Genomic DNA, 12,172 nt, shown 5'->3' with positions numbered 1-12,172 from the left:
TGTGTGTCTCTGAGATCGTGGCTGTTCAGGAGCCAGGAGCCATTTGTGGGTGGCAACTCAGGGGCTCGTCGGGGCAGGGAGAGGGGCCAGTTCCACCCCCATCCCATGAGGCCCCATGTGTTGCTGCTCTCTCTCTAGTGTGGGGCAGGGGCCGACGCTAGATCATTTATTTTCCATTGCTCACTTTGCATATCAGGGAAGGTCGTGCAGCTGCGCACATCAGAGGAACAGTCCTGTGGCCACGTACCCGAGCCATGCTTGGAGAAGCTCATGGTCGCTGGGATTCCATCTGGAGAAGGCAGGGAGACTGCACCTGCTCCATCTGGGGCATCCCAGAGATATCGGCTCGGTATGGGGCCAGAAGAATTCTCCAGAGTTGTGGTGCCTGCCGGGTTTCTTCACTGCTGAGTCTGAAATGTAATTTTAAATAGAGAAAAGAATTAGGGAGGGAAAAAATTCCAGTAAAGTAGAAATATAACAACAGATGCTCCAGTTCTCTAGAAAGAGAATAGTATAAAATTCATAAAAGAAGATGATTTCCGTAGGTGGGAAAAAAAAGTGATCAAAATGGAATAATCCAGAATAAAACCAAAACAAACAAAAAATCAGGTGGCACATTGGGAAAACAACTTGAGCAGTGGGACCTTTATGGTTTAATTTCTTTGTGGACTTAAGTTGCATTTTGCCTTTCTTCACTACAGGTGTCACTTGATGCTTACCGCCATTGCTCGGTATCATGTTTGCTTTGCTGAGGATCTTGTCAGCTAGAGTTTGGCCATTGAGCATCAGCTCACTAAGCACACTGATGCTATTTTGCTAGGGAGTCCTACAGCTCATGCCAGAGGGTAATGGAGGCATAAGGAGGAGGTAGTCCTTTTTTTCTAAATTCCATTGCAGTTCACTTTCACATGACATTTTCTGACTTTGTTTTAACTTTTGATGATTATTCCCTGAAAAGGTAGTAGTAGCTTTTAAACTCCAGACACAATAAAGATATTGTGTCTTAGACACATATGGAAATGTTTTTATTAACATGTATGATGGCACTACATTAATTAATATGTTGTTAATAAATGTTTTTTACGTTTTAATTTTTTTAATGAATTTATTTTTTAAACTTTTTATTAGTGAATCACCATGAGGTACAGTTACAGACTTACAACCTTTCGTGCTTGCATTTCAGTCATACAATGATCGAGTACCCATCCCTCTATCAGTGCCCATTTTCCAACACCAATGGTCCCAGCATCCCTCCCACCACCCCCACCCCACCCTGCCTCTGTGGCAGGGCATTCCCTTCTCTCTCCTTTCGGGTGTTGTGGTTTGCAGTAGAGGTATTAAGTGGACATCATGTTCAGTCTATAGTCTACTTCCAGCCCTAATCTCCCATCCCGAGCAGGCCCTCCTAGCACCCTTTACTTGGTGGTCCCTTCTCTATCTGAGCTGCCTTTTTCCCCAGCATTCGAGGTTGGCTTCTAAGCTGTGGAGTAATCCTCCTGGTACTTATCTACTGTTCTTGGGCGTTAGTCTCCCATTCTGTTACTTTATATTCCACAAATGAGTGCAATCTCTCTATGTCTGTCCCTCTCTTTCTGACTCATTTCACTTAACATGATACTTTCCATGTTGATCCACCAATAAATGTTAATTAATGTCAGTTAATCAATATTCAAGTGTGAATCACAGGTGGTACACACAGTCATTGCCTTGTCAATACAAACACCTCCAAAGAGCATGGCATAATTTTTTCCATCGTGATTACTCCAAATGAACTTTATTATGTTCATAAGTCTGTGCAATAATTTATTATTACACATATAGGGACCTTCATCTGTCTTTTATCCCAAAGAAATTTGTACTATTTTAGGTTTTGAATTAATGCAAGATTATCATGTAACAATTAACATTTGTTAAATTATGAAGCAGTGAAGCTGATTGCAAATAAATAATTTACATTATTATTTTAATTACAATCCCTAGGAAATTCAAAGTTCATATAATTATAGGTACTCTATTCTTTCTAAAAAATATTTTAGTAACCATTATACTTTTGGACTTATCCAAATGATATGATTAAGAGATTAAATTTCATTATTCTTGAGATAATGCAAATGCTTTCAAATGAAGTGGGGAAATATGACTCAGAAGAAGAAAAGAAGAAAGTCTAAATAAACAAGCTTAGTTTAAAAGAAAAATGATGCAATTGAGGAAGATGGGATGGAAACCATATAATAGGGGAAACAAAGAAATGTAAAAATGCTTAAAAATAATCATCACTAAGGAAATTCAGTATACAGTTGGCATAACAGAAGTTAAAAAATGATAAATAGGTTAGTTTGGGACTTATAATTATTAAACATTTCAAAAAGAGAATGATTACACATATTCTATGGAACCATGGTTTACAGAAAAATCTTAGGAAAGTCTGTTGTAGTGTTATTAGAAAAAAAATTAATAAATCAAACCGAGATATCTTCAGAAATATCTTTTTTTTAAAAATTTTGCTATCAAAGAAACTCATGGAAAAATCAGGTAAATAGGGTCAACGGTATGGTGAACAAAAATGCAGTAAGATAAAACTGCATTTTAGCTTTCTGGACTAAATTCCAATGAATGGAGTCTTTTCTCTACCGATAAGAAATTCTTGAACACTAGCAGGGAATCTGAAAATGCAAGTCAATTCTCAGATGATCTCATAGGAGACTGTGTTATATTCCAGGATGGTCCTTTAACTCAGAAACCTACACACCAACTGAGCTTGGAACAGCTGATTACAAACTGGAGATCCCTCTACTCATTTCCTAAGACTTTATGTGTCAACAGAAAAGCAGATTATCCTCTGTACTTCTGACTGACTCATTAGGAATTGGAGGTTCTCAGGAAACACTCTTTGAGTTCGTGTAATTCCTAGAATGGTAAACAGAACTCAGCATTGCGAAGTGGCTCAAGGATACAAATACAAATCAGCAGTCAGATGGATGAGAGGCAACGGGCAAGGTATGAAAGAAAGGAACCTGAGTGATAGGCAAGCGGGTAGGGCTTTGCCTTGCAAGTGGCCGACCAATGTTTCATTGCTGGCATTCCATATGCTTCCCCAAGCACTGCCAGGAGTAATTCTGCAGTGCAGAGCACCCCTAAGCATCCCCAGGTGTGGCCCCCAAACAAAAATCAAAGAGAGATATGAGAGAGAGAGAGATGGAACTTTGCTCTCTCTCCAAGTAAAGAATTGTAACCAAATTTTCACAAAGGAAGTTCTCAGATCTCCCTCTCATGAGATTTATGGAGCTCCATTACCTAAGTGAGACTGATATCATCATTGGACCAAAGCCCCTTCCCTTAAAGTCAGCATACAGGCACTTTCAGAGCCCACCCCCAGATGACAAGGCTGGTTCCCATGGCAATCACATCTCAGTTACCTACATTTGCATAAGGAGAGGAACATCTTCCATCCCTGCTACTTCCAGGGCTTACCTCTCAGTTCCTTCAAGTTTTGCAGCTCTCAAACTCTAAGAACAGTTTATTGTGAACCAGACACCTATAGCTGTTTTTTGTTTTGCTTTGTTTGGCAACATAATTTAGTTGCATGCTTTATCTTTAGATGTTGGTTATTTTAGTGATATTCTAAAATGTAGGTATAATACAAGTCCTGTTAATTGTTTCTGCAGGATGTCTATAGAATCAATGTCTATAAAAGTTTTATCAATATATGTTTCAATTTTTAAACAAAATAAGGATTAGAGGTCTGCAGGGATGATATATGTGTTTTAAACTTAGGGCCACATGCAGCAGTCCTCAGGGTTTATACTCCTGACTCTGCCAGATAACTTTGTGGGGTCCTGAGGACCAAATCTGAATTAGCTTTAAATGCAAAGCAAGTGCCTTATCCACTGTGCTGTTTCTATGGCCCTGGGCTGATTATTTGATGCACTTGATATTTTTTCAATCTTTTTTGGTGTTATTTTTTAAGAGGTATGGATGAGGGCTGGGGACATAGAGGATAGTCATGAGAAAGGGAAAGTGGTATCTCTGGGTATAAGTAAGCCTGAGTTTGCACACGGCTGACCCGAGTTTGATTTCCAGCATCCCCTGTGATCTGCTGAGCACTGCCAGGAGTAATTCCTGAATGCAAAGCCAGGAAAGACCCCTGTGCATTGCTGGGTGTGATCCCCCCCAAAAAAAATATTGAGAAGTTCAAACCATTCCTTCTTCTTGGTTGAAACATGAAATTTATTTCAAAATCAAAATGCCTTAGTAGAAGTTCTTCTCTGGTACATAAATATACGTTATAAAATTAAACTACATTTCAGATAATTATCCAATAAAGAGGACTTGAAATCAGATTGGCTCTTTCAAAGTTCTTGCAGTTCCATTGCATAGCCAAGTTTCTGCTGCGTGCCAGGCATGAGTTCAGAGCAGAGTGAAGATGTTTGAAGAACAAACCTTCTAGAATGTCCACTGTGTGGAGCATGACCAGATATGTGCCCAAATCTATGAGACAGAGTACTAAATTCTGGAAAGTGGTAGCAGGAGGTGAGAGAGGGAAACATGTCTCAAAACACTTTTTTTCCATAAGGGAATAAATTGCCTGAAGCCATTGTTGACACTCACTGAACTTGAGATTTTTTATGTGCCCTGGTAGCTATGCCTGCAGATGTAAATGAGGAATCATATATGTTCCTGCTTTGCCTGATAAGAATAGGCTGGAGGAAAGAGACAAAACAAAAAGTGATAACTGCTTTACTAATTGAACATCCAAAGTACCCTGGGAACTCAGAGAAGGAAGCAAAAATAGCAGCATTTCAGAGAGACAAGCTAAATATTCTGGAGTGAATGAAAGGCTTAAGAATCCAAAGAATAGTTTTGGAGTTTCTGTAAATATTGAATAAGGCTTTTTATGTTTCAGACTGAGGTTTTCAGTTTTACTATTTTTTGCTAAATATATGGATCCGTTCTTACTGCAACATTGCTTCAAGCATAACACTCTCTTAGTAGAGATTTTATTAGAAAACTAACTTGATATCTATTGTTGGGGGAGGAGAGAGAAATAGAATTTCCTCTAGATTTGCACTGGCTGGAGTAGTTACAGGCTGGAGCATCTCCCCTGTAATTTTACGAGAATGGTATTACCCTGGCTTTCGCTGTGTGATTGCTGGTTACCTTCTGTCAGTGAGCAACAGTCTTACTGCAAAGCAGAAGCACAACCCGTCTCATTGTCTCCGTGGCCAAAGCAATTACTTCTTAGAAAGTCAAATTTTTTTTCAGGATGACCATGTACAGGAGCAAACGCAGACATCAAAGATGTAAGTAAATTCCTGCTTAACTTTTTCCCTATGACTGTAGTGGTAGAAGCATACTTGATTTCTTAAAAGACTAATCATGACTTCAGATTTGTCTTGACAGTAGAATAGATATTGTAGCTTTTACCACCCTAACCTTTATGTTTATCCCTGCTGCATACTTGAGTGATGTTGGAGGGACAAGGGATAAATCACATGTTACTATAGAAACCCTTGGAAAGGTTTATAAAATCAACAGAAAAACACATCAAATGCAATTCCAGTCTACCTCAGTATCCTCCATTCAGGCATAGTCACTAGATAGTTTCTCTCTCTCTCTCTCTCTCTCTCTCTCTCTCTCTCTCTCTCTCTCTCTCTCTCTCTCTCCTCTCTCTCCTCCTTGGAATCCGATTTTCTTTCCTAGAAGTCTATTGCACACTTTGGGAAGCTAGACTAAAGCTTCTATTTATTCACCCAATTTCAGTGCTAACTTGAGCTCAGATTGGAGAGGAGAGAGTTAATTGTGAGTGACAAGCTGACTCTGTAACTGGGATATTGGTTACCAAACTTGCTGGTCCAGAGAACAATTGCAACATAATTCACAAAAGACACCATCTCCGAGGGTTAAAGGGATTTGTATGTAACTACCCTAAAGGGTATGATTCTGACTGAAAGAGAGCAATACAATGACCCTGAACTCAAGCCCAGAACAAAGATGATAATGGAACTAAAAGCCATTAGGACTTAGCTTAAAATCAGTCTTATAATAAAAGTGTATTTTACGGTAAAGAGGTGCTTGTCAGGAAAAGCTTTTAATCCACAACTGCCTAGTAAGTACAACTCTATACCACTTTATCTTTTCTAAGCGTGGAAAGGAAACATCACGGTATTTAGTCATTGACTATTTACCATCTGAGACCTGAACCAGCACTTGTCCCGTGGTTAGGCAGCACTCTGATAATTACTTATGATGCCTTCACCTATTATCAAATATTTTCAAATACAGACAGTCAGCAATAATTACTCTGCCAGAAGACAAAATAAGATAGAAATGTAATGCATTGGAGTGTGATCATTTTTTTCTTGGTTCATTTTCATCCATCACCAAAACAGAATGTTTCTCTCAAGAAGTTTTATGCACCAAAGAAAGAGCTAAAAACTGTGACAGGGAGTTTAGTTCTATCTGCCTAATTGCCTTCTGTGATTTTCTTTCTTGTGATTCAGAAATCACATAACTGCTATGCTTGTGATAAAATGATTGGTGCAAAGTCTACAAATATATTGCTGATTAATTTCCTCATGATTTCCTCCTACAAGAGTCTAAATTATGAGTGTACTTAAAATCCATCTTGCACCTTTACTCCTGTGTCTTTTCTACACCCCCTCATTCTTTTCCATGTGGGTAACATTCAGCTTAATGCACATGGCAAATAAAAGATTCACAGAAAAACTGTGCTGAGTTTCTGGCCCCAAAATATGCTTGCTGAAGTCTGTGATTAAGCAGCAGGAAGAAATTGTGAATTACATGAGGCAAGTCAGAGGATGTATAATTAGACAGGCATGATCTCAGTAGGGTAACTGAATGGTTTGTCTAAAAAAAAAAAAATCTAATGTTACTTATACTTAATTGTATCTGTTAGCTGTGGTACACTGCAGTAACTGTTTCTTTATTCAAATCATATAAAATACTGTAGAACAGTACTATAATAAAATTAAAGCATATTAAAAGATTTAGCAGTAAAAGCAAATAGAATCCTTAAATGAAGTTCTATTTTACACAAATAATAATTGCAGAGTAGAATCTAATGCAATTGTTTGATAACCAATGAATATATTAAAATATCTGCATTATACCAACAACCAAAATAGAGTGTGTTTTTATTTTCAATCATATATTTTATATGTGCCTTTTTTGATCATTGAAGGGCATAAAGTAAACTGTAAGAAATTGTGATCCAATCAGGGCAATAATTTCACCTTGCCAAAAAATTGTGGGAAAGCAAGAAAGTGTTCTTAGGATTTTTTTAAATTGAAATAGCGCACAAATGAACTTTGCAATTTGCTCATTCCTTAAATATTAAATAATATCCAGGAGTAAAACAAATTCGACTTACTTTTAGAAGACCTGATAAGAGTAATAGAAAGAATGTGCTTGGAGTTTAAAAACCGGAGAGAAGAGAAAAATGCTTGTAAAAGATATTCTAAAGTAAAAATTGTATTAAGCCTTTGAAAATCTATGTAGGACATTGAAATTGTATCTGCACATCTGCCTAAATTGGTTATTTGCAATTTCTTGCAGAAGTGGAGGAATGGGAGAAGACTGTAGCCTTTTCTTTGCTTATGCTAGAGAAACTGCAACAAAAAAATGAAAACAGCTTCAGTGCTTGTTCAGAGAGCAGATCACACCTATGCGTAATTACACAATGACTTTGAAGTAGATATAGAATGTATTGAGTGGTATAAAAATGTTTGCATATGGGAAATCTCAATTTGACTGGAGTCAAACAGGTTTACATTACTTTAAAGTAATCAAATGTATATGTAAACCTGTTTTTACAAATTAGGTTCATGAGAGAATCATTGGTATAAAAAACTCTCTTTTGGACACAAATAGTGATATTTTCATACATGTTACACAATGTACTTACTAAAATGTGCTATTTAAGTTTAAATGATCAGAAATTCAAATAATATAGAGAGTAAAAGATACCTGGAGTTTCCCTTGCTGAAATTTCAGGTGACCTTGAGGAAATCAGTTTGTGGTTTTCTAAAAAGACACACAGATACATTTTTAAAGATGAATATGTTTTTGAAATACAGACTCAGGATAGACTCAAGTAGAATCTATCTGATATTAAATATGGGATTTTGAAAACACTACAGTTGAAATAATAGCAGAAAACAATCCACTTATAATATAACTTAGGTATGTAACATATCATCCAATGTTAGTATATTACAATGAATTTGCATTTTTGATAATTACATTTTGGGTGATCTTATCCATTTATCCATATTATTATGAAAATTCTTCATGAAATCACTTCAGGAACCTGAAAACAAGCCATGGTTTTCTGTCTTGAGTACTATTTCCTTGGGCATTGTAATTTCTTCTTTTCTAACTTTAGAGGGAGTGCTGTGATCTTTTCTAAGATGCTCCATTTCTAACCTTCAGTGCTTCAAAGAGCTGGGTGCAACATATCAATTGGCTGTTCAAAGACATAGTTGAATAGCCCAAATTCAAAGACATTTGATGGGTTTCCATTGCCTACACTATGGCTCTGAATTTCTTTTGCTTGAGACCCATCTGACCATTGATTTCCCATAAGGGGACTTAGAATCAACATGATTATTGACTATTTGGTGTCTAATAAGTAAAATAATATATATATTTGGATATATATTATTAACATGTACACATACATGTTTATATGTGCATATATGCTACTTTGTTTCTAAAATGATGTTCAATAAAAAGAAAATGTAGTAAGAGGTAGTACTAAAGTTTAATAGCCCTCAATGCCATATATTTTAGTTTTTTTTTAATTCAGCTATTTCATGTAGCCATCTTATTATGTTTCCAAAGGAGTCTATATTCCAAATTTGGAGAATTATTGATTTAGAGAATGTGGTATGAACATGATCTTATAACACATATAATATAATATTATTGCCACTCACAATATGCTTCCTTCATGATACTACCTACATTGTAGACTTTATCTCAAAAATTCGTCTTTTTGTCTTTTAGTTCAGTGCCTTTATCTATATATATTCCTATTGATTAATAGCCTTACCCTGCACCTTTATATGTAAAAATTATCTCAGGTTAATGTTTCATTCAACTATATTCTATATAATGATTTATCCAATTTCTGAATTAAAATTGTGTTTGCATTCTTTTCAGAACATACTTTGTAAATTTATTTATACTTATGTATTTTCTTATACATAGAAACATGTTTACTCTACTAGTCTATGTTTTTCTTGTGAGGTACATTTTATTATTGTTTTTAAGTAATCTCAAACCATAGTACATAGCTTTGAACATATCTATCTTTAACTCTCAAATAAAGTCTACTCATTCAAATAAATACTTATTGATCTATATTATATTCAAAATATATATGCTATGACTTTACTAGCAAAATACAAATTTCTACTGGAGAAGGAAATATGGCAACAAGTAAGTTTATTATATATCATATGACTCCCAGAACTCTGAAGAAATATAAAGCAAGCAAGAGTCAGAGGGGGGATTCACAGGCAGTGTTCTAAGGAAAATTACTGTGATTGAGGTGAAATTTGATCAGATACCCCAAATAATTGAGAGAGTGAAATTAAAGCAGTTTTATGCATAGTGGATTAAGGACTAATAAATGCCTTGTATGTGGCTGACCCAAGTTCAATCCTCAACATCCCATATTATTCCCCGAGCCCTCCAGGAGAGATCCCTGAAGTCAGAGCCAGGATTAAACCATGAGCACTGCTGGGTTGTGGCCCAGAATAAAAAATAATAACACTTGAGAAAGCGAAGATACTGGGTTACTGGGATATGGAGGACCACAAAGAAGACAAATAGGTACAGGGGAGTAATGACAATACATGAGATTATGCAAGCACCAGGAACATTGGATTGATTAACATAGAATTTAATGAAATGTATTTTGTTTGTAACTGAATTCAGATATTATATGGCATCTACTATTATTCAAAATAAACATGCTTTTAATAGGCTTTTAAATTGTTCTTGATTGATGACTGTAAGTACAATGTTGAGAATCATACTAGGAAAGGCATCTAATAATTAATTGCAGAAACTCAATTAAGATATTATTTTAACAAGACTTTTTCTGCTTTTCCAACTTATAAGCCCTTTGTATCCTTAGCATATTTTCTCCACCTTCAAAAATTGCAATGGATCTGAGAGATAGTACAGCGGGTAGGATGTTTGCCTTGCATGCAGTTGACCAGAGTTCGATCCCTAGTACTACATATGATCACCTGAGCCCAATATGAATGATCCCTGAGTCAGAATTATATTGAGTCATATTCACATGGTATGCAGTCACTGTCACTGTCATCCCTTGCTCATCGATTTGCTCGAGTGGGCACCAGTAACGTCTCCATTGTGAGACTTGTTACTGTTTTTGGCATATCAAAAACGCCACGGGTTGTTTGCAGGCTCTGCCATGTAGGTGGAATCCTCTTGGTACCTTGCTGGACTCTCTGAGAGGGGCGGAGGAATTGAACCTGGGTTGGCCACATGCAAGGCAAATGCTCTACCTGCTGTGCTATCCTCCAGCCCATGGTATACAATAATATCATAAATTTAAATATTATTGTAACAGCATTACCTATACTACAATAAAGTTTTCTTATATATTGCCATAAAAATAAGTTGAGGGGCTGGAGTAATAGCACAACAGGTAGAACCTTTGCCTTGCATGCGGCCAACCCAGGTTCAATTCCCAGAATCCTATATGGTCCCCTGAGCACTGCCAGGAGTAATTCCTGAGTGCATGAGCCAGAAGTAACCCCTATGCATCGCTGGGTGTGACCCAAAAAGCAAAAAATAGTAATATTAAGTTCATAGTTTGATAAAATTATTGAAAAGTTCCTTAAGACATTTTTAGGAAGAAGTATATTGCTTTCATTATTAACTAATACAGAATTGGTGTCTCAGTGATCAAGATGGATAGGTTTGATAATTATTTTTATTATCACCATATCACTGTATCACTGTCATTCTGTTGCTCATTGATTTGCTCAAGCGGGCACCAGTAATGGCCTCATGCAAAACAAATGCCCTACCCGCTGTGCTATTGAAGAATTATCCTGGAACTCTGGGTTCAATGGACCAGGAATGGAGATTTTCTGCTCATATCCAACTGTCTCTGGCCATTCAGCAGTCAGGCCCATAAGCCACCTCTGGCTGGTGCCAGATAATCTTGTCATCAGCCACCATCCGGATGGCAGGTCCTTCTCTCCCAGAAGGGAGCATAACATGACACTTGCCATAACCATGCTGCCAGACCCCGCACCAGGCTGTTTCATTCGGGGCACCCTGAAGTGGGGTGGGTGAGAGCCCTCCCCGCCCCAAGGGACCCAGCCCCTGAAGCCAAAACCCTCCAGAACTCAACCACCACCATGCTCACAGCCACTCTTCCCACGAGTGAACCTATTCCTAGACCACGAGGCCACATTTGCAGATTTGCGACACTTCAAACCACACACGCTACACATACTCCAAGAGTACCGCACTGCATTTGATAGGGTTCAAAGTAGGAGGGAGTTTTTTATTACATATATATACATATATATACATATATATATACATATATATGCACACAAGGCTCAGCAAGGGCTTAATGGCCCCTGGGTGAAACACAACAATCTACTCTTCTTCACACTTTCCTCTAAGGATACTTTTTTGTGCGTTTTCAGCGGTTTTTCATAACAAACAATACAAAATAAATTATTTTGGTTCTGCTTTGGGGCAGGGATTGGGACTCAGGATGGAAGCATCAGAAATATTTTGGTGGGATGGTGTAATGGTGGTGGGCTTGGTGTTTGAATGTTAAATGTAATCAAATATTGTGAACTACTTCATAAAATAAAACATTTTAAAAATTATCCTGTTACTTTCACCTCTATCACCCCTTTTTATCATATGAAAAATTTATTGTAAACATTTTTAAATTATTTATTATACATTTTAGAATGAAGTTAGAATTGATTAGTCCAAATATATATGTACATTGATGCCATTTGAAGATAGTAATAATGTATTGATTTGCAAATTGTTTCATATTCCAAATGTCTCATTATTTAATACATAGAGTAAGTGTTGGAAAATCGCACATTTTGAAATTATCTTTTAAGTTTGCATTAAA

General features: G+C 36.9%; 1 protein-coding gene across 8 annotated transcripts in view; it reads left to right on the top strand.

Annotated features, from left to right (window-relative positions):
- Positions 1-12,172, top strand: part of RALYL (RALY RNA binding protein like) — a 722,346-nt gene that overhangs the window by 501,281 nt on the left and 208,893 nt on the right. For 2 of the 8 annotated variants that reach the window (XM_055125637.1, XM_055125636.1), the window contains exon 1: positions 5,172-5,300. The exons of the other annotated variants lie outside the window; for them this stretch is intronic. In XM_055125637.1, the coding sequence (XP_054981612.1) occupies positions 5,264-5,300 (37 nt within the window). In that variant the 5' untranslated portion in view covers positions 5,172-5,263. Of the gene's footprint in view, positions 1-5,171; positions 5,301-12,172 lie in introns of those variants that run through there. 8 annotated transcript variants of the gene reach the window in all.

Source organism: Sorex araneus, chromosome 2, assembly GCF_027595985.1.
Source record: "Sorex araneus isolate mSorAra2 chromosome 2, mSorAra2.pri, whole genome shotgun sequence".
Lineage (NCBI taxonomy): Eukaryota > Metazoa > Chordata > Mammalia > Eulipotyphla > Soricidae > Sorex > Sorex araneus.
This window is presented reverse-complemented; position numbering and strand designations above follow the sequence as displayed.